Below are 21,237 nucleotides of genomic sequence, written 5' to 3'. Positions count from 1 at the left end.
GCACAAATAATTATCTCATGCCAGCCTCTTAAAAAAACATTAAATGATCAATTTAAAAAATCGATCTGGACTAGACAGACTACGCTTTTCTTATGTAGGAATTAATCTACCAACTGCTAGTTTTTGTCCTGAAACAAAACTTTCTACTTTCAAAAAAAGGCTCACAGCTTTCTGTCAGCTTCCTCAAATGCTGAGGCGGAGGAAATACCACTGTAATTCTCACCTGACTTTATCTTGCTTTAGAAATGCACAATGTTTACTTAAACCTCCATACGCTACAGGAAACACTGGATTCTCCAAGACCTGAAACAGGACAGTAACTTGCTAGGAGAGCTATTATTCCGGAGAGGGACAGAGACCTTCCGGTCTGAATCTTTTAATAGCAACTAATGGCGGAATACGCAGCACTTCCTCCAGTCTCTGCAGGAGGAAGTGCACTGAAGAGAGGCGCTGGATTATCTCCTGGTGTAGGCTGTCATTTTGTGTGCCAATTACACTGGTGAAAACAATTTTCAAGGTTTCTTAAGACCTAACAGTTTTGGACAGTCACCTCTGAAATGTTTAATCAAACACCGAAGGCCTCCTAAACACGCTTCCCATGTTAGAAGAAATACACAAAAGGCCAGGCTAAGAGAATGCAACTGTTGAACATTTTAACTTTGCCAGTCTCTATAACTTACTCAAATCAATTTATATGCTGCTCCCAGATACTACTGATTTGTGGAGACACCTGGACAAAGTAAATACCAAAGTCTGGAGAAGACATCCCTCTATCCAGACTAGTATGTAATAAAAAGGCAATACAGAAGGAGATAATCACTTTTCACACATAGTTTAGATGTGGAACTCATTGTGACAGAAGTAATTAAATGCAGAATAGCCAAAATGTATGCAAAACCAGTTTGCATACAATAGTTCCAGTCTACAGGTATAGGCTTCATCGATTTATGGAACAAATCTTAAAAGCCAAGAGAAGTGGCAGCTTGTTTGTATGATCCATTCTAGTGGTACTGAAGTTCACTCTGCCTACAGAAACAGTGCTTTCTATGGTATTTTCTGACTTGCTACCCAATCACAGCTTTTTAAACAGTCACAAGAGGAACAAAATATGTATCAGACTAACACTGATTGCCCTTTTTCCCCCCTCCTCTCATCAACTAAGAGATTTCAAGAAACACAAGCAAATAAATTCCAGGCTTAAAAACAGCTATTTATGATTACTACAGTATTTTTATCAACACGTCTATAGCAGTCTGCAAACATTTTACATTTATGACACATAACAAGCAACTTGTTTCATTTTATTCCCAGTTTTCATTAAATACCACAACCCTCCTGTATATGAAAATCTATACATTAAAATCAATAGATAGCAAAACATAAAATAAGCATGTTCTCTGTAGCCATTACATCTGTAATTAATAAGGTAGAGAAATGATTCCTTGCTATTCCATTATAATTATGAATATCAATAACCTCCATCCAAACTACTGTTTTGATATAATGGAGAAAAAAATCTGAAAACAAAAAGAAGCATAAATTCCTTTCAAAAGGTGAAAGATAACAAGATTCTTTGTACTGTAAGATTCTCTGTACAAAATGATTAACTGCTGTTTTCTGGACTGTGTGCAAAATATACATCCTTGGCTTCTGCAACCCGTAAGAGAATTAGAATTAAGAACAAGCTGAAGATGTCTGAACTTCAAGTTTATAGAACTTTGGTCTCTTACAGAAGAAAAAACTTTGAAAAGTTTAACAGAAGGTTTCAAGAATGACTACTATCTCCCTACAAATAAGCTTCGATAAGTAAGATGATTACTTGACACACAAAATGTTATTTTTAAGCTAGAATTCTAAAGCTTTACAACAGAACGGCAATACTGAGTTCACAAGCTTTAGTACACTAATACAGTACTTTACTAGGAAATGCTCTCTTGGTGCACTGATCATTACTAAGTTGTACTGATTTGGAAAAAAAGTGTCCCACCAGATGGAAATAACAAGAAATCAACTGCACTTCCTGTCTTGGAAAATGGTGCAGTCATTTCAGCTACAATGATTTTTAGGCATACCACAAGACCAGCTACCACAAAACTACAAAATAAAAGCAGTGAAGTGATCTCGAAAGTAATACCATCAGTTACTGTTCAAAAATCAGGTGGCACGTGGAAAAGCCAAGTAACTGAAAATTTATATCCTCCAACAAGTTACAGACAAATGTCTGCAGTAAGTGAGCAAAGTATTAACTGAAGTCTTGGACATGAGCCATTTTTAGAAGCATTCACTACAAAGCTATGACAGATGCTCAACTACATTAATATAAGTGTGTTTTAAAGCACTGTTAACCTTGCTTGCTCCAATTAAACCAACTAAAACTATTATGGAAAAAAAAATTATATACCATACCCTCAGGCATCATTCCCCCCAAATTAAACAGCAACAATAATGTGAAAACAGTCAGAACTGCTGTATTAAAAGGATTATCTTGAAGACAACACTCAGAAGGTAAAGCAGAAATTAAGAGCAACTCAACACTTTAGCTAACAAGGGCAAGAATGAAACCTCCACTATATTCCTCCACTCTCCGAGTACCTGTAAGTCACAATAAAATTATCAAGATATAAATCCAAAGAACCATCTGCATTTTACTTTATAAAAAAGTATAATCGAACAATCAAAAACAGTTAAGAAATAAATTAATTTAGGGTTTTTTTAATAACCATTTGAAAGGAACAACAAATACAGTTCTGTGCACCCTGTATTTTCACTAGTCCTCAACTCTGCCATGGTACGGCCAGTGATTTAATGAACACTAGAGAGATATAAGCCCTTTTAAAAACCTGGCTTTAAAGAAAGCCTCAGAGCCATTCTGCAATCACTTATGAGAACTGTTACTCTTTCTTTATCCCCCCCAGCTATGCTAGTGCATTGTTATCTTCAGAAATACAGCTATATTGTGATTTCATGTAAAGCAGAAGATACTTACTGAATTCAATGAAATTGCACTACTGTAGGAAGGATTAGAGTAAGACTCCTATTTCAACCTGACGAGACCTGTTCAACAGAACTGCTTTAACTTGATGTACTTCATTTGCTTCCTCTGATAATAAAAGAGGACATCTCACCTCTTGTACGGAACTATTTCTTTCAAATTTCAAAAATAGGGTTGTCTTGGGGAAAAAAAAACAAAAACACACACTTAGGTTATTTATAGGAAACAGCAGTGAAGTAGGAAATGGGAGAAATAGCCATATTTTAGCTGAATCAAATTGGCAAGTAAAGCCAATGGAGAACGTGAAAACATGAAAGGGAATTGGCTTATATGCTGTTTATGACTTGTTTCTGAACATTTCATAGAAGTAAGTCCACAACATTCTACATAGCATAATTCAAAAATCGAAAAACATTATATTTAGAAATATTACATATACTCAAAATTGCCCCCAAATCAGAATTCATGAACATGTTTTTTAAAATACAACCACTGCTGACATCTATAAATGGTGTTGCATGTTATATGGATTTAGTATTTGGTCCCGGTTTTCTTCATACTTTTCCATCATTTTCTGCATGTCATGGTCAGCTCCAATAACCTTGAAAAGAAAAAGACAGACATTAGAAATAATGACACCATAAAACATGTTAGCTTTCGAGCAAAATCGAACAGGACTACCACTGAAGCCAAACCAATACACTCCTAGAGATGTGTCCAATTACCTTTCTGTTCAGAATTTGGTATTCATTGAACAGCTCCATGTCTGATCCTGCAAACAGTCACAGTGAACAGCCCCTCAAATTCCACCGAAGAGACAGAAGACCAGACTTTTATGCTAAAGCAGATTTATTTACTTTTACCACTAAATAACACTCTTAGTATTTGGAAAGTACAATCCTCCATATGCTTAATTGGTATAACTAAAATAATACTCACAAGCACTGGACAGGAAACTTTGAACAGTGTATGTTTAATGAGCCACTCTTCATAGAGCTGATGAATAGCTTCTAAATATTCCTACAAAAGAGGCATTCAAATAATACATATGCCCAGGAACGAAATACACATTGCAATTTTTACACATTTGGTAAGTAGGTAAGAACTAAATATAAAAGCCAGCATCAGATATTTCCACTAACAGAAATAAAAAGCATCAGAAGGTTTCTGAGGAAAATTAATTCCCAGTATAAGGTTTTACTCCATGAAGAACCTCAAAGACACACAGCTTACAGAAACATGGGGTTCTCAGCTCCTTTTAATATCAGAAACCACATTTCTCTACCATAGGTATAATCTGGCTAAAGATTTTACAGACAAAAATACAACAGAGAAGGACAAAAAGGGCAAGACTGCAAAGAGTATGTATTGAAGGCACTTCCTGTGTCAACACATTTTCTTAAAATTCCCAGTTCACTGTGTCCTAACTCTGACTCAACTTCCTCTAAAGGCATTTCTGCCTGTCATCAACTATTAGTTTTTTTCATGGAGACCTCTTAACATTTTTCATTCATAATTACTCCCCCCGACCCCTCAGTAGAGCTGTGAAGTAACACGTCGTCTCTTCCAATCCATTATAGCCAGGATTTACTCTCCAAGAAAAAATTTCACATGGCCCAAAATCTAGCTCTTTGCATATATCCTCAACTGACAATTTTTTCTGTACTGGACTACCCAACGCTAGAGAGATCTTTGTAGTATACAGTATGTCTTCTGCAACTACATTGATTTCTGGTTAGGCTTTCTTTAGCAGAAAACGTGCTCAATGAAGGGCCATTCTGTACCTGTGGCACAGAAAGTGATCGTTCAATTACTAGTTTATTTTTAAGCAGATTCTCACACTACCGACGTTCAAGAAGTTGCTTGTTTTCAGACACAAGCAGAGACGCTCTTCGTGCATAAACATCCTGGAAATAGCAGACAACAGACAGTGCCCATGTAAATCAGCAGCACCTGCATGCACAGGTGTTTGTGCTTCAGCTGGGTACCTTTATGCCATTTAATGATACAAAAGCAATTGCATTTTTACATCTTAGAGAAGACTAACAGTTGATTAATACTCCACCTAAACAGTCAGCTACAGTACACTGATTACTAAACATAACAGTTGGGAAAGTCAGTGTGCATGACAGATCATTTTTATTCAATAAATCAAAAATTAGTAGTGAAGTTTTAGTTTGCAATGGAAACAACTGCACCACATTTTGGCCACAAACTCAAGATCTGATTTAGTTTTTAGATTGGAGTAATTATGTTTTTAAAGCTCATTGTAACCACATACATTGAAGGAACTCCTTACCAGAGGAATGATCTTTCCTCTTCTCTGCATCTTCTCTTTAACCTCTCATAACAAACTTCAGGAGAAGTCTGCAGATAAACTGTCATAACAAAAATTATCATACTTACGTTCAAAGATCAGCTTTAAAAGAAAAGAAGAAACTTACTTCACGAACTATAGAAAGAAAGAATCCTGACTGGAGTACCACCACTGAACTCCCCTTTGGCATTACTGTTAATCAATCCATGAACCATCCACAAATTCATGCTGTCTCATGCTACACATTGCAACCACTATTATATTGAATAATGTGGTTATTTATGACCCAAGAAACAAGAATTATTTTTTCTCCCAGTAAGAAAACCCACCCACAAACATGCCCTTCCAAATCCCATATAAAAATTTTACCTATCAAATCAACTGAAACATCAGTGTTGTTCTGGATCCAGTCAAACCATTCAGTTAGGACAACATAATCCACCTCTGGCATTTTTCCGCTGAATAAACATAAAAGTCATCACTCACTCAACAGCATGCACAGATCAATTTTAAACTCATATTTTGTTCACCTGACTGGAATTATTCCCAATTTACTCCAGCATATGTGAAATGAGAACAAGACCAATGTTATGCCCACCCAAACTGAAGGCCTCAGAAAGCATCTTTTATACAACAGAAAGACCAAATCATCATCTTTTTTTTTAAAAAACAAAGTACTTACTAACACAACATTTCTATTATTAACAGTTAGAAATATTAGTTATTTTTCCTACTACAGTTAAGAAATAATTACTTGGTGACTAAGAAGAAAAACATGACCACATTGACATTTATACAGTAACAACAAATTAGTGTCAATGGTATCTATTGCTCAAGTTCTTTATATCAGGATCGTTTCAAATATATCTGAACTACTGCAGTGCATGTCACCAGAAAGGCTTGATTTACTAAGCAGCACTGACAATTCATGACAGAAGCCATAGTAAAGACCAGTGAAAAAACAATGATACTGTGTAATAAAATTTACTCCCACTGTAAGAAGTATTGTGGAAGGAGCACTGAAATATTCAACATGCTTAATTTGAACTCCGTATTCAGAGAGCGTAGACAATATTGGAGATAACTGTCCCCAAGTTATCTCAGTAAGAATATTAAAACATCAAACAACTCATGTAAAAGGCAGTCTACAAAGGACATACTAAGAATCACGTATTATGTTTTTACTACTATCTGAATTTTCACATATTACCATACCCCTAGTCACATATTACTAGTTTTACGTTATTCTGTCTTCAAAACTGGTGATAGTAACACATACGCCACACTCTTTCCTAAATGCCTCTGCAATAGAAATATAAAAAAAAAGAGATGGGGTTGAGAGTCTCCTGTCCTCTCCAGATGAATGGTTACAACCAACTGCAACATTTTAAATAGTGCTGAAGAAAAAGATTCCACAGATTTCTAAACCATTCTGGAGGCAACATGCCTTGATCACTGGCAAAACTGAGTAAAAATAATCCAGAAAGATATTTCCACTTAAGTAGGTAAGAAAGCAAAATCTGTATTCCTACCACCTCCCTTCTTTATCTGCTGTCCAGCTGAATATCTTGCCTCCCAAAGCACCCAAGAAATGGGATAACACAATTCATTGCTATTCTTCTAACATATCAGTCGGGTACATTTCTGGGTAGCAGGCAATACATAAGCCAAATACTGATTCTGCTACTTTTTTCCAAGGTACCTGGGGAAAACAGAAAGGTCAAAAGGAATTAGGAATAAGAAAAAGCCCCACTATTCTTACCCTAAAAGACAGATACATCCAGGTCAATTCTGCATTGACCTGCCCTGCAGACAACATGACTGCCTTCCCTGTGTCAGTGGAGTCCTCTGGATCATCCTGTGAGGATTCTGGGTCACACTCCAGAGCCATAAAAATACAGGCAATGTCAAAGGCACAAAAGGGTGTTTTCATTTCTGAAGTTTGCTGACATTTGACTACTACCAAGTAAAGATTTTACTGCAAAAGTTGAACAGGAATGGAACGAGCTTTATCTCACAAATAATGGCACACGGTGAACTGCTGGTGCGTACCCTATTAACGTATCATGCATACTCGCGTGCACGTATTTAAAATTCTTCTACAGTTTCGCACCTAACATAAGCGTGTCTTTCAGAGCAAAATCCAGATGTCCATTCACAGTAAGAACTTGGGCACTCATCTCTGCGTGCCAGAGAAGCTCACAGCAATTGCTCACAATTTAAGCCTTCCATCATTGTTGTAAATCTTACTCTTCCTTGAACTAATCATTCTCCTAAAGGAGAGGAGCTTGTGCAGAGTAGACATAACAAGGGATTCTTCTCCATCTTTAAGACTGGGACCCTAAGCAATACCTTCTCTTACAGAAAAGAAAGTAGAAAATAACCTCTGCTCTTTGCAACAAGCTTACCCCATTTGGTCTGAGTCTTATTTTGAATGAAAAAGTTCTATTTTGTTTTTACATACTTTTAATGGGAAAACACCTTCCATACAGCTATTTTAACAATTCCTTTGCTGAAGATACCTGTTGTATAGCTTGAGCCCAAGGGTTTTTTTTTTTAATAACATTTTCAGCAAAATTTAAAAGATATGTCAGGTCAGTTTTGTTTTCCAGACCTTCCATCAGACAGGCATAATTCAATTTCCACAATGGGCAACCTCTCCTGTGTTCTCTGCATGATTTTTGCATGCTGACTAACCTACCCAAGAATTAGGATCTCTCTACTCTCATACAGAAGCAGGAGATTCCTTCTAGGAAATAATAACAAGGAAAGAAAAAAGCCTCTGGAGGATACAAAGGCATTTTCCTTTGCAAGGTTGTTTAGTTACAGAAGGATTTTTAAATTTTCATGCAGCAGTTGAACAAAAAAACACAGCATGGGAAGCAATTGTTTTAAGTTATAAGGCATTTCCCCTGCCACAGGGCATTATTATCCTTCTACATATAAGTATCAAATGTAAGTTTGTATTCTTCCTTTGTCCATCTGATGGCTAAGACATCATCTTCTAATTTTTAGCCCTTAAGGTATCCACAGCCTTTTGTATCTAATTATTCTTTTGTTTAATTTATAGTCTTGCAATTTTAATAACTCCCATTTTTGTGTTTGCACCAGGTGTGCCCGTAGGTCACAAGTGTATTGTCCCAACTTTTCTATACAAATATATCAAGCTGGTTTTGTCTCTTTAAACAGGCTTTCCATTCTTTCGATCATGCCGGTATCTCAGTTTCACACCTGTTTCAGTTTTAGTTTATAGAGCATGAACAAGCAGTTAGAAGTGTAAAAAGTAATGTTAAAAAGCTCTCATAAAAGCTCTGTACAAAAGCCACACTATTTCCATCTTCCTCCTGGAAGCCCTTTGTCAGATACTTCCAAGAGTCACATTTACTCTTCTCTGGGCTACACAATATTAGCACTATTTTGTGATCAACTTTTATTTATCTATAAATATATAGAAAGTTATAAATTATTTTCTGCTTTTGACTTAGAATCTTTCATCTTATAGTTGAAATTTCAGTTGTCAGTTCAAATGAATTATAGACTTTATTAGCATATTCTCACCCTTTGTACCAGAGCATCAATCCAAAGGCTGATCCAATACAAGTAACTTCCTTCCAGCCTGATACATCCTCTTTCAATATCTCCCTTCAACGGGATTTCCTATCACATTACAACTTCTGCACTTATGAATTCATGAAAGCGTCCCAAAGTCTCTTTGATAAATACCTAACTTCAGCTCAGGTTGATGAGAACGCCTCTGTTCAGGGAGGGGAACGTTACAAAACACGATTACAAGATTAGTCTAACATGATGTGGTGTTGGTCGCTGACTTTACATTTTTGTCCAACGCTTTAATTACTCTTTCCTTCATCATTTGTTCTGAAGTTGTACTAAATACTGAGGCAGATGAACAAACCCACAGTTACTAAGATGACTTTCCCTTCCCCCTAATATGGGCTCTACAGTAGTTGTTTTATGTCACAGGGGTATTCCCTCTACGTTACAATACCTTCTCCTAGTATGAGATTTCACGTGCTTTCAGAACCCTGAAAAAACCCTGACTTTGTTTCTACTGTGGTTGTGGTTACTATTTCCATACTCCCATTATCATCCTGCCTTCTTATATGCAGTTTTCTTTCCTGTACACAGAAGTATTAGTTTTTGAGCCAAGCCTGGAGAACTATGACATGTAGGACAGTGATCAAACAACATGGAGTAAAGCTATAGTACTGCTTGCCATAAGACATCCAGGAAACTAAAGGTTTACACGAGCTTAGGGGGAAACTGGATAGGTTCATGGGAAAGAAATTCCCTCTGGTTACCAAATAGAGAGAACCACTGCTGGATAAGGAAGTCTTTAAACTGTAAATTACTGGATATACTCAGAGATTATTGTAAATGCTTACCTTGTTCTTATACTCGAATTTTCAAGTGCTTTTGGCCACCCCTGGAGACAGGATATGAGGGAGGACAGATTTACTTATTTTTTTTAATGGGACTCAAAACAGCTAATTTCATGTAGCCCAAATTTTCCCTTGTTTTATTTATAATCCTTTCACATACCCTTATATCATATTTTGGTTCCCTATTGATAGCATCAGCTGGCTTCTAGCTTGCTGTAACAAAACAAAGCAAATGCCTCCTGTCCAACATTACAAAGTGCTGAAGCCACAAAACATCTTAGATGCCCTTAAGAACATCATCGGAAAATTAACATAGAGTTGACACAAGCAGACATAGCCTCGTAGCAACAAAGTTCTCAGTCTTTGGGACAAAAACACTTTGTCTACAATAAAAAAAAAAAAAAAAAAAAAGAGAAAGACATTCCAGTACACTTCCGTTGTACACAGACTGGGATAAATAATGTCTCTTTCTGTTTGCCTCGCATCTGACTATGTCTCTCTGAACTTTCAAAGCAGTTCCAGTAAGACTAGGAGTTTGTGTAGCATGGATGCCATCTTGTGGCATGCAGCCATCCTCCCTGCAGACGGGGCAAGAAACTGGTTTTGTCCCTTAAGAACACTGAAAAATCCATTAAGACAACAATCTCATACGCTTCTCAACAGCAGGTCAGCATTCTAAACAAAACAAAACCAAAACTAACAAACAAAAAAAAAAACACCAAAACAAAAAAAAACACAATTCAGTGCTGCTTACTACACTATTTCACTTAGCACGGGATGGGTGAATTATACATCAGCCAGGTGATAAATGTTTTTTCTATTTCAGGTCACAATCTTATACCTCAGACCAAAATAACCCAGGTTAGGCTCAATTGATCCATCTCTGGCCCAAGCACACCTGGGGGTGGGGATCTCATTCAGAAAGTGACATTTAGAGACAAACAGCTCTTCTTCTTTCTTTACCCAACAGATATAAACCAAGGTTTGCAGTCTGTTCTGATCCTTCGAATCCTGATTCTGACCAAAAGCACGACTCAAGCTCCAGCTTGTCACTTGAGTTCCTCACCTGCAAGAAACGCCAATCCCGGATGCTAGGTTGGATAACGCTATCTAGTTCTCTCCCTGCTGCAGCGTTATTATATCCTCATGGTTTTTTACCTGTTCAGGATGTGTTTGCTTTGATTGAAGCAAGACTTTCCTATTCAGCTGGAGAGCAGATAACTTCAATAAATGGTGGTCTAAATACACAGGGGCACTTCTGAAAGAGACTCTTGCCTGGCCCACGTCCTACAGGTTTTATTCTACCAGCAGGCAGCACGTCCCATACAAAACACACTGCCACTCCAACACAGAACTGACAGATTTCACAGACCACTTAGATGCAAATTACCAAAGAAATCATCAGCTGATCATACATACATTTTTAATCTAATTAAGCCAAGAAAGTAAAGTAGAAAACCATATACCATACCTTCGATACAAGTTTTCTACAAAAATATATTTTGCACTGTGAATTGACCGCTCCATCATTCTTACGGGGGAAATCTACAAAATAAAACTTCACAGTCACTGACTAGTTTACATTTTTCAGCAAGTTTGTTTCTTTTCAAGCTCCTATTGCACATCACATCCTTTACATTACGAACTACATAATGTTTTCAATTCTGCCAGATCTTGTGATAAACAAAATTACAGGGAGGGTGGGAACCACAAAAAAAAAAAAAAAAAGTACTCCTAATCATACTTAGGGTCATTGCATTATTAAACACCTACGTAACTAATTTGTTATTCATACTCAAGTTTCAAAGGTAACTGCAGAAGCATTCAACTGAGCAGCTGAAGTTAACTAGGGGTACAAAGAAGCAGCAATCCACCTAGGATTTGCAGAGCAACAGGAACTGTTGCTACCTGAATTGTTGCCACCTTCAGGTGTGTTACTGTGTCAACAGCACAGGCCTAATATCAGAAAAATTATAACGAGAAAACAGAACTTTTAAAATAAATGACTACAACTGACAAAGCACTGGCCTTAGCCAGTCTTGCATGTGTTCCAAGAGTGCTTCATTTTGGAGGAGAGAGATTCTCTGACACTCTCTGGCCCCTGCAGAGGCTCAAATGGCAAATGACAGCAAAACTCAGTCTAAAATACAGGGTGATCCTCGGGAACTTTTGAATGAACTTTTTCTGCAACAGAACAAGATTTCTATTATCTTGGAAAAACATCTCTTATCGTACGTGGTACTTCTGAAAGTTTGCCCTCACACAAACTCAGAATATAAAATGCAAGAACAAGCATTAAGATATAAGCATGCCACCTAAGAACAGTTCTTGTAATCAGGGAATGGAAGATTTAGCACAGCATGTAATGAAAGGTGTTTGAAGGAAAGAGAAATTAACAGAACTCAATAAAAACATGAAGTGTGTGAATCAATACAGACAAAGAAAAAAATCACAAGAAAAAGGTACAAACAATTTGAAAAAAAGAATAGAAAACTTTGGTGGAAGTATTTTGGATAAACACAAGAAGCAAAGGCTAAATTCGTGCTAGGCAGCGTGGAGTAGCAGAATGAATGCTAACACTTGTCTTTAAGATGACAATGTTTGCCAAAGATTTAAAAAGCTAAATTTACATAGATACCAATTACTGACAAGTCACTGATGTGTGATGATGAAGAGTGCAAGTCCAGCTCATATGGGTGGTGCAAAAAAAGCAGTATTAGTTTGGGGAAGTAGAAGTTCTGAGCAGGTAGGAGGCAGATCTGTCGCCTCTGGAGCATATCAACAATTTCTTTGCACCATAAAAATTCATACTCACTGCAGGAACAAAGAACGGATGCAAACAGCATCTTAACTTTTAGATAAAAGGTTTAAAATATTTATTAATCATAACTACATCTAATTCTTTTTTAAATAAAAAGAAAAATATGTTTATTTACCATTGGCCTGGTATGCTGCTCCAACATTGTAAGCTGTATGTAAGTCTGTAACGTTATCCCCCATCTTGATGCATCTTGGTACATTAAGCCCTGGGGTTAGAGATAGACACGAGACGGACAGACATTTTTGTTAGATCAAACTGCAAAAAAAGTTGTGTTTTTCACTGCAACAGAACTGCTAAGAGAAGTGCACTAAACAGCTGACACCAGGTTTGACAAGAGTTAAGTGATCATTTGCTCTCCGCAATGGAGATGTAAGAATCACAGTTGTGGTCCTTAAAGACACTAACTGGGGCACTTGGAACGCTCACTGAAGTCAACAGGAGTTAGTTACTCTGCACCTGGAATGGTCAGGACCAAGGCATAGCTCATTTGAGACAGTTCAAATATGTCTAGTAATTAAAAAAAAAAAAAATGTATCTGCTAGTCTGTTTTTCTGCTCTGACAAAATTCTCAGTATGCGCAATCCATCCAGGAATGCATATATGGTTCCAATAAGTATGGTCTGGGCCTCAGAAAAGGTGTCTTAACACAGACAACTGTTATTCCCAAAGGATCCTCAAAGCAGTTCACAGATCGTCCACTCTTATTGATTGCTGCAGTTCTGCACACACATACATTTACAAGCAACGCTCTAACCCGCAAAGCAGAGAAAAGATCTGACTCAAAATAAAACATCACTCAGTGTCTACTTGCTGAGGTGCACGCTTTAAGTCAGCAGCATGGCTTCAGTCCACAGATCTGACCTCCTTTTCTCCCTCCCCGAGAAGAGGGTAAGAAAGTACTCCAAAGTGCACAGATCGCTGTGACGATGTGCAACACAGCCAAGCATGCCCATCCCTTTATTAACCATAAAGCATCGGCAACACCTAGTAGGGAGAATTTACTTTTTCAGAGGACCTATGCTAGCAGTGATGGTATCAAATACATGTTATGTTTGGGCACGTGTGGTTTGGGGTGTATCCACACTGCTGTGTTGACAGCAAATTCCACATGAGCTTGAGCATAAATACCCATCTCAGCCAGCAATGAGACTTTTGCAATGGAGGCGATCATGCAAGTAGGAAGACTGACATCAGAAACCACTTCGACCACCCCAGCAAAACCCTGACTGCTGTCACCCAGCACAGCTGTGACAAAGGGACATATTTGTGGTTAAGTGTTCTGAGAAAGGATGACGGGCAAAAAGACAACAGCAGCTCTCAACACCTCATAGGACTGAATTTTCCTTATCTTCAGCAGTCAAACAACATCGACTGATCAGATCCACCCCTCACTTTGAGTGAAAATAGGCATAAATAGATTTAGAAACAACTGTCACACTCAGGGCTTACCTTTCTGTGAATTTCTTTAGCTCATATACCCAATAAAAGACCCAGTCTTTGCCGAAACCACATTTTACATGCAAAGTTTCTATTATATGCACATCTTAATCCCAGTAAAAGATCTTTTGCATCATGGAGCTTTATTTTTTGCTGTATGAGATTATGACCACACCTTTCATAACAGTTTTGGTGACTGGTAAGAAGTCCTCATGCATGTCTTTCTAAAAGAACAGTAATTGTAATTGTAGAAATAATTTCTGCCACTTACCAGGATATTATGACCACGAACATTCCTCCACTTAGTCACCGGTTCTGTCAAAACCTTGTTAAAAAGAAATATTCCATGTTAAACATGTTTTAGATTTAAAACGTTTCATTTGACCCTACAAGTCTATAACTATTTTTAATGAATACTCATTCAGTACGTCAGAGTATTCAGGACTTGTATTGGAAAGCTCATCCCTCTTCAAAAAACAGCACTGAATCCTGTAATACAAAACGTAACAATGAACACTGTTAAAAAACAGTGAAGTATCGTTATACAACATCTTTTTAGCATTTTTAAACATCCAAAATAAAACACTGGATTGATTACCTAACAAGCCTGGATATAATTTCACTTTTTTGAGTCAAAATCAGCATGATGGAAAGAATAACTTAGCTGAGTACTGACTGCGCTTCAATGAGCTGCTCATTCCCTTGCATATTAACTTCTCAGAGAGTAACGCTTGTCAGCAAAGGGAGAGAGGATCAGAATGCTATCGTATTACTTTTCATTTTATTTTTGTGATCTAACAACAAACAAAACATATTCAAAACTCCTACGAAATTAATCAGAAAAGCTTCTACCCTGAATAGGTAAAATCACAGGAAACCGACCTGGTTCAAACAGGGTCTAAAACTGTAAATACTGTAAAGCCAGGCCTAAGAGAATCTGATAAGCCTAGGAAGTTAAATAGTGTTTTAAAACATGTTGCACTATATGCAAATTAAAGTCCGCTATCCTTTGGGTTAATAGTTATCTACTCCATAAGGATGATTCCTGTTAAATTGCCAAATAGTATGAGACAACCCAGCATTCTGTGAGTAATCCTACAACTTAACAAACGCGCTCTCAGGCCCACTGAGAAAGGTATCAATATCTGATGTACACAAAAGCAATTGCTCACTGAGGTTTGATCTCGATTTTGCTTAAAATGCAGTAAAAGCCTGCCCTTCATTTTTTTAAAAAGCCATCCATTTACTGGGATCTCAGTTACATGACGTCAGTGTTTTTACATCATTAGTTTTGTTTTTACTTTGGTTATTACAAGACATCTGTTAAGATTTAAGTGACATGAACCAGCAAACGAGCATGCCCAAACATGCCCAGCCCACGTAGGTTGCTGTTACTTTACAGAGGCACAAACTCTAACCCACAGGTTCTACGGATATTTCAGCACCCAGTACTGTATAACACATGATCTAAATTTCTCTTCTACAATTACATATAAATAGTTGGGGGAAGGAGAGGCTAAACACGTGCACCATTAAGTGCACTGGTTCACAACCTGCTGCTCCTTTCTCATTAGTCTAAGGACAACACTTGTAACTTAACTGTCAATTTTGTCAAGACAAGCAACTGCTTAGTGATGTAAAGACAAAGAAATGTACATCCAGTACCTCAATGCAGGTAGTTTGTGCAAAATAATCCAGGCATGTTGTTTTTCCACTTGCAATGTTCCCCTCAATACATATCTGAGGAAAAACAGTATCACCTTTTAAAACCCATGCTATCGCACAGCAGTAAATGGCATATGTAAAAATACACTGATTCCATATCAAGCATTCTATTTCCTTACAATGCAAAGAGATTACTTTATAGGAAGACATTGGGGATCAGTTTGGATGCTGTGACTCCTCGCAGACCATCACTTTTTCTCTCCCTGACATACACATACCAACAGTCTCCTTACCAGGCAAGGGGCAGCCTTCTTTCTGGTCCCCCCTGCAGTCACTGCCTGCCTGTGCTTCCATATCCCACTCCCTTCCCATGGCCCCTAGAAGTTCCAGAGGGTCACTACGGGGGTGCTGCTCCTCTTCTCACATTGCACTGCTTGCCACAACTCGCCCTCAGGAGAATTCAAATTAACTTTCAACTTAAAATGAACGCCAATTCAAGGAATAATTTCAGTATCTATTAAGGAGATCACTTAACCTGAAGATGCACTACATTTTTATTTTTAGAAACCCACCCAATTAAAATAAACTAAGGGAGTTTTGTTTTAGCTGCCTTAAAATAATGTATAGCTTATAGTAATTAGGTTCCAAATAGAAAGGAAAAAAAAAGCAAACCACCCTCACAGGCAGGGTTATATAGGGCAACTGCAATGCTACACACACAACACTGACCCCAATCTGACATGTGTCCCTACAGGGTACCGTGCGTTTGCACAAATCCCTCACAACTTCATTGCAGTTTATGGAACTGGATAAGCGTAGGTTTGCACCAAGTAAGTCCCAGTACAGACCCACCACCTGGACACCACTCAGTAACACGGCCATGTCCCACGGTTGCCATATACATACCCTCAGACAATAATAAAATAAAAGGTTGCCCACTTTACATAGTTTTCTGAACAAAATGCAAATACTTACAACCGTCTTTCTATCATCTTCTTTTATCAGATGTTTATCTAGAATGGAAATAAACAGGAGTTACACCCAAGAAGGAGATCTTCATAACTTACAGTCATACTGAGCCTCTTAGTGTGAGCCCCTCCATCAAGTTTTTAGGTTCTCTATTGCTTAATATGAGTATTTGCTAAATTATCAACCTCTAAGGTTTTAGGTAGTCATTGGGTGGCACAAGAGACGTGACATACACTGACACAGCTTTAGCTTAAGGTCTCCATTGTCCTTGATGCTACAAAGAGTCAAGTGGTGAGTGCCTACACTCCCAGCAGATTTTTGTTACACTTACTGCTTATTAGTTGGTTTCCATTGAGGGAAAAAATTAATTTTGGAAAGGCCAGTCATGGTGCGACACCCACTGACTTTGCAGGCCTACAGTGCTGGGTAAGGATGGAGATTTTAGAACAGCTCCAACACAAGCAAATCAGATGCTTTACATCTCAAAACTGCCTGTATAAAACTTGTGCGAGCAATGCAAGGATAACAAAACAAAACACATGAAAAAGGCAGTTTCGGTACCCCAGCACGGCCAAGTGAGGGACCAACAAAGATCATCAGGGCCACCACGTACAAAAATGGGAAGAAGCAGGTTTGCTCCGTCCGAAGAAAGGGGGCCGGGGGGGGTCCTGTGCTGCCCCGTTAGGAGACCCGGTGGCTCCTCGCACCGGGGCAATCCCTGGTGCAGAACACAAAAAGGAACCGAGCGGCGCTTCGTGCTTCCCCAGAGCCGCCACCGCCGCATCCCGTTTGTCGTTCGGGCGCCGACGAACCAGCAACGCGCGCAGGGGCGGCCGGCACCTCCCCGCCCGCCCTTCTCGCCCTTCCCCGTCCGGCGGCTCCCGCACCGCCGCGCCGCCCCCCGCGGACCGCGCACCGCCCGCGGACTCACAGCCGCCGGCGCCGCTCGGGCCGGGCCGGGAGCGCAGCGCCGCGCCGCCCGCCGAGGAGCCCGCGGCCGCTCCGCCCGCGCAGGCGGCCCCCGGCGCGCCGCTCCCCGCGCCCCGCCGGCCCCGGACCCCGCGCAGCGCCGCGGGCCGCGCCCAGGCCGCGCCCAGCCGCCACATGGCCCATCGCCATCGGCGCCACCGGCATCGGCACCGGCGCGGGCCCGGGCCCGCCCCGCTTCCGGCCGCCGCGCACTCACTTCCGCCGCCCGGGGAGCCCCGGGGCGGAGTCGCGGCGCGGCGCAGCCCCAGCCCCAGCTGAGGGACGCGGTGCGTGTGCGGCCGGCCCGGCTCAGCCGAGCCCATCCCATCCCGCCGCTATGGCGGTGGCGGCGGTGGACAGCGGCTTCCCCCGCTCCCCGCGGGGCGCCGTGAAGATCACCCGCGCGGTAGGCCCTGGGGAGCGGGGCGGGGCGGGGCGGGTCCCTCCGGGGGTCCCTCCGCGCCCGAGAGCGCGGCGGTGGCCGGGGCGGGGAGCGGCGCGGCGCTCACCCCCCGTTCCTCCTCTGCCCCTGCAGCTGACGGCGCTTGTAACGTTCCTCTGCTTCGTGGCGTCCCGCTCGCACGGGGCGTACACCGCGCTGGCCGCCATGGAGACCGTCATCACGGCACTGTTCTTCCTGCTGTACTTGCTGAAGCTCGATAAAAAGATGAGCTGGTTGTTCTGGCCGCTGGCTGTGAGTATTGGCTGGCCCTTAAAATGAAGTAATTTCACCCATTTCGTGATTGCCTGTTGAGAGGGGTTATTGTCAGCCCGCTCAGTTACTGCTTCTGTAAAGTTAAAGCGAAAACCAGGGTTGCGTTGTTGTTGGACCAGTTTCTCCTGACAGAGGTGACACTGTTCTTGGGCATCAGTCTCTAAGCAGCTGCCTGCCTCCGTTAGCAGACCCTCCTGTAACGAGCATCGCCTGCTCGACTTCGTACTGCTGCACTTCTCATCTTTCGCATCAGAATTAGACATGCACTGCCACTTGAATGTTAACGAGTTTGCCTCTTGCTTCCGTTTTTTAAATTTATTTGCTGCATTAGTCTATCAAGCAGAGCCAAGTTGCATAAATTTGACTGGAAAAAAAAAAAAGATAAAACTTCCTCATTTTGCCACAAACGCTCTTTTTAAACGCTCTCTACCACTGGGTGTCACTATTGATCTTACGCAGATATTAGTGTAATTCCATTTTCATAGTAAACCAGCAATTTTTAATGATTCATACAATATTGGGAGCTACTCACGTTCTTCTTCAGGTGTGTACCTCAGAATATTTTGCGTCCTCTGGCTGTTTCAGGATATTTTCAACTCGGTGATTGCAGCGTTGTTCCTCCTGATTGTGTGCGTGTTCGCAATAACGTTTAAGACCAACAATGGGACACTGGCTGGAGGAGTAAGTAGGAACATTACTAACAAATTTCAGTTCTTAAAGTAGACATCATTTGAACCCCTGGGTATACTGACATTGGCGTAAGACCATGAAAATAACTTGTCGTGGAAGAACATACCCAGCAGTCGCAAACACAAGTGTATATGCATTCATTTTGTCTCACTTAAAAAAAAATCCTCCGATCACTGGTAATTTAAAGATACTGCTAGATGTCGGAATTGCTACATAGAAGTACTAATGCTGAAAACTCCTGCAGTTTAACAAATTTGAGTAACCTGCATTTGCTTCCATAGCTTGAAATCCTAGGTGGGAAACTCCGTAGCTCTTTTCGGACTATCCAGTTTGGTTACAGTTTTTAAGAAGAAATGTCTCAAATTCTGCCAAATGGAGCTGAAACTTTTTAACAGACATGCTGGTACTTCCCTCCTGATGTATATATTATTTTTTCTCACACAAACAAGAAATTATGGCAGTTGAAAAGTTTTTTTCATACTATGAATATAAAGATTTTTGTGTACTTATTAGTTTAAGCAACTGGTATTTTGATTCAAATTAAAACTAATATAACTAACATTAATAAAGAATAAGGGGAGAAACTCAAGTTTTGAAAGCATTTCAGTCTCCTGAAATACAAGATAAGCTGAAATGTGACAAGCAACCAAAAGAAACATAGAACTTGCCACAGGAGTTTTTCAAAGTCAGCTTAAGAGCCAGGGAGGGGCAAAGCTGCTGTCTGCGCTGGTGCTGGCAATGACAGCCTAAGCAGACAGGAGACTTTATCAGACTGGCTATGCTAGAATATAATTTATATTCTCAGTTGTGAAGTTAATAGAAATTAAAGTTAAGTTGGATGCAGGAGACTAAGCAGGTAGCTTGGAAAACAAGTTTGGGCAGAACGTGTGACATCTTCAAAGTTGGGAGGAACAGAATTGCCCCTGGGCCTATACTCCAAGGGCACAGACTGCCTTGAACTGTACTCCTGGAAAGCTCACTTTAGCGTTACTCCCACTGATCAGATCATTCCATTTCAGAACATGCTTGCACCGGAAAAATCGCTTGCCTGTGGGATCAGGCTGAAGGGCAAGAGCTGAGCAAGTTAACTCAGCAGCTGTTTTGCAAACACATTTTTCCAGTTGCCTGCCTCAAGTTGTGTATTTTTTTTAAACAATTACATACATTTTCTTCAATTTGGAATGTGTTTCCCGTTCAGTGCTTCAGAGGAGCGAAGCACTGCTTTTTTCCTGCTAGGCTTGTTTCTACAAATGTTGATTTTTCTCTGGGCCAATACCATTAATTAGGGAGTCCTTAAAGAGACAGAAGGGTTTTCATTTAGGATAAAAGCATTGCCTGGCATAATCCAGCATTAGCTTAGCTTTCAAGGAGAACACATCTCCAAGGCTTCAGACAAACATCAAACAAAGCCAGGGTGTAGACTGCTGTATGAAAGGCTGATGAGATTTAAATATGGATGTTATTTATCAGCTGTCTCACATCGCACGTATATTTAGAAGGCCAGAACCAACTTAGGAAGATGTGTTTACTGCTTCTTTGAGGAATGGTAGATGAGTCTATACAGTAAAAGATAGAGATTCTATGGAGAAACTAACGTTATCGTTGTTTTTATAGGTGTTTGGTCTTGTATTGCTTGTTCTCTGTGTTGTCGACGCGGTTCTTCTCTTCCAGAAGATCAGCCTTAATGGACCAAGAAGAAGGAACACTCCTGCTAAATAAGATTTACTATTTTAGCAAAAGGAGGAGTTCTCCATTGATGATTGTTTTACTGTTCTCTTTTAAAGAATTTGTATTTTCCTGTGTTCACCCTTGAATTTCTGGTGCATTGATGTACATTTTTGCAACTACTGTTCATAAGTTTTCTTACATTTACAAATGTAGTTTCAGAATTGCAATTTTGCCAGTACAAGCTTCACAGTAAATTGTCCTATTTTTCTAAACTTGATTACATTTTTACCTGTACGAAAATTAATTTCAAGATTGTTTTGTTTCTGTAATAAAAATACAAATGGGCCTAAGTGTATTATTTAACATTATTTATGTATTAAGTGTACTTAAACTAAAAATTTAATGTAGCAGGAAACATCTTTAGGAACAGATCTTTTTCACCTTTACTTTTGTTCCTCATTCCATAGATTGGCCTCCTGGCTGATGACTGATTCATGCCATGTGAACGCTTTATTGCCGAGGCATTTTGATCCCTGAATTTTTCATTTTTATGTTCAGAATAGCACTGACAATAACCGCACCGCCTCCCTAGTG

The 21,237-nt window shown here is 39.8% G+C and overlaps 2 protein-coding genes across 2 annotated transcripts; one reads left to right on the top strand and one right to left on the bottom strand.

Annotated features, from left to right (window-relative positions):
- Positions 1-3,187: 3,187 nt before the first annotated feature.
- On the bottom strand, positions 3,188-14,292 carry TK2 (thymidine kinase 2). The gene is made up of 8 exons (XM_086620703.1): positions 14,239-14,292; positions 12,646-12,735; positions 11,181-11,254; positions 5,679-5,767; positions 5,292-5,370; positions 4,278-4,293; positions 3,932-4,012; positions 3,188-3,593 (listed from the first exon to the last, which is right to left on the bottom strand). The coding sequence occupies exons 2-8, from the start codon at positions 12,727-12,729 to the stop codon at positions 3,495-3,497; spliced, it is 522 nt and encodes a 173-aa protein (XP_086476829.1). The 5' UTR covers positions 12,730-12,735; positions 14,239-14,292; the 3' UTR covers positions 3,188-3,494.
- A 3,607-nt stretch (positions 14,293-17,899) lies between these two features.
- LOC104383828 (chemokine-like factor) lies at positions 17,900-20,983 on the top strand. Its single transcript, XM_086621008.1, has 4 exons — positions 17,900-17,976; positions 18,106-18,264; positions 18,871-18,966; positions 20,590-20,983. Exons 1-4 carry the CDS (start codon positions 17,908-17,910, stop codon positions 20,692-20,694), a joined length of 429 nt encoding a protein of 142 aa, XP_086477134.1. The 5' UTR covers positions 17,900-17,907; the 3' UTR covers positions 20,695-20,983.
- Positions 20,984-21,237: the final 254 nt, after the last annotated feature.

Source organism: Tauraco erythrolophus, chromosome 15 (assembly GCF_009769465.1).
Source record: "Tauraco erythrolophus isolate bTauEry1 chromosome 15, bTauEry1.pri, whole genome shotgun sequence".
NCBI lineage: Eukaryota > Metazoa > Chordata > Aves > Musophagiformes > Musophagidae > Tauraco > Tauraco erythrolophus.
This window is presented reverse-complemented; position numbering and strand designations above follow the sequence as displayed.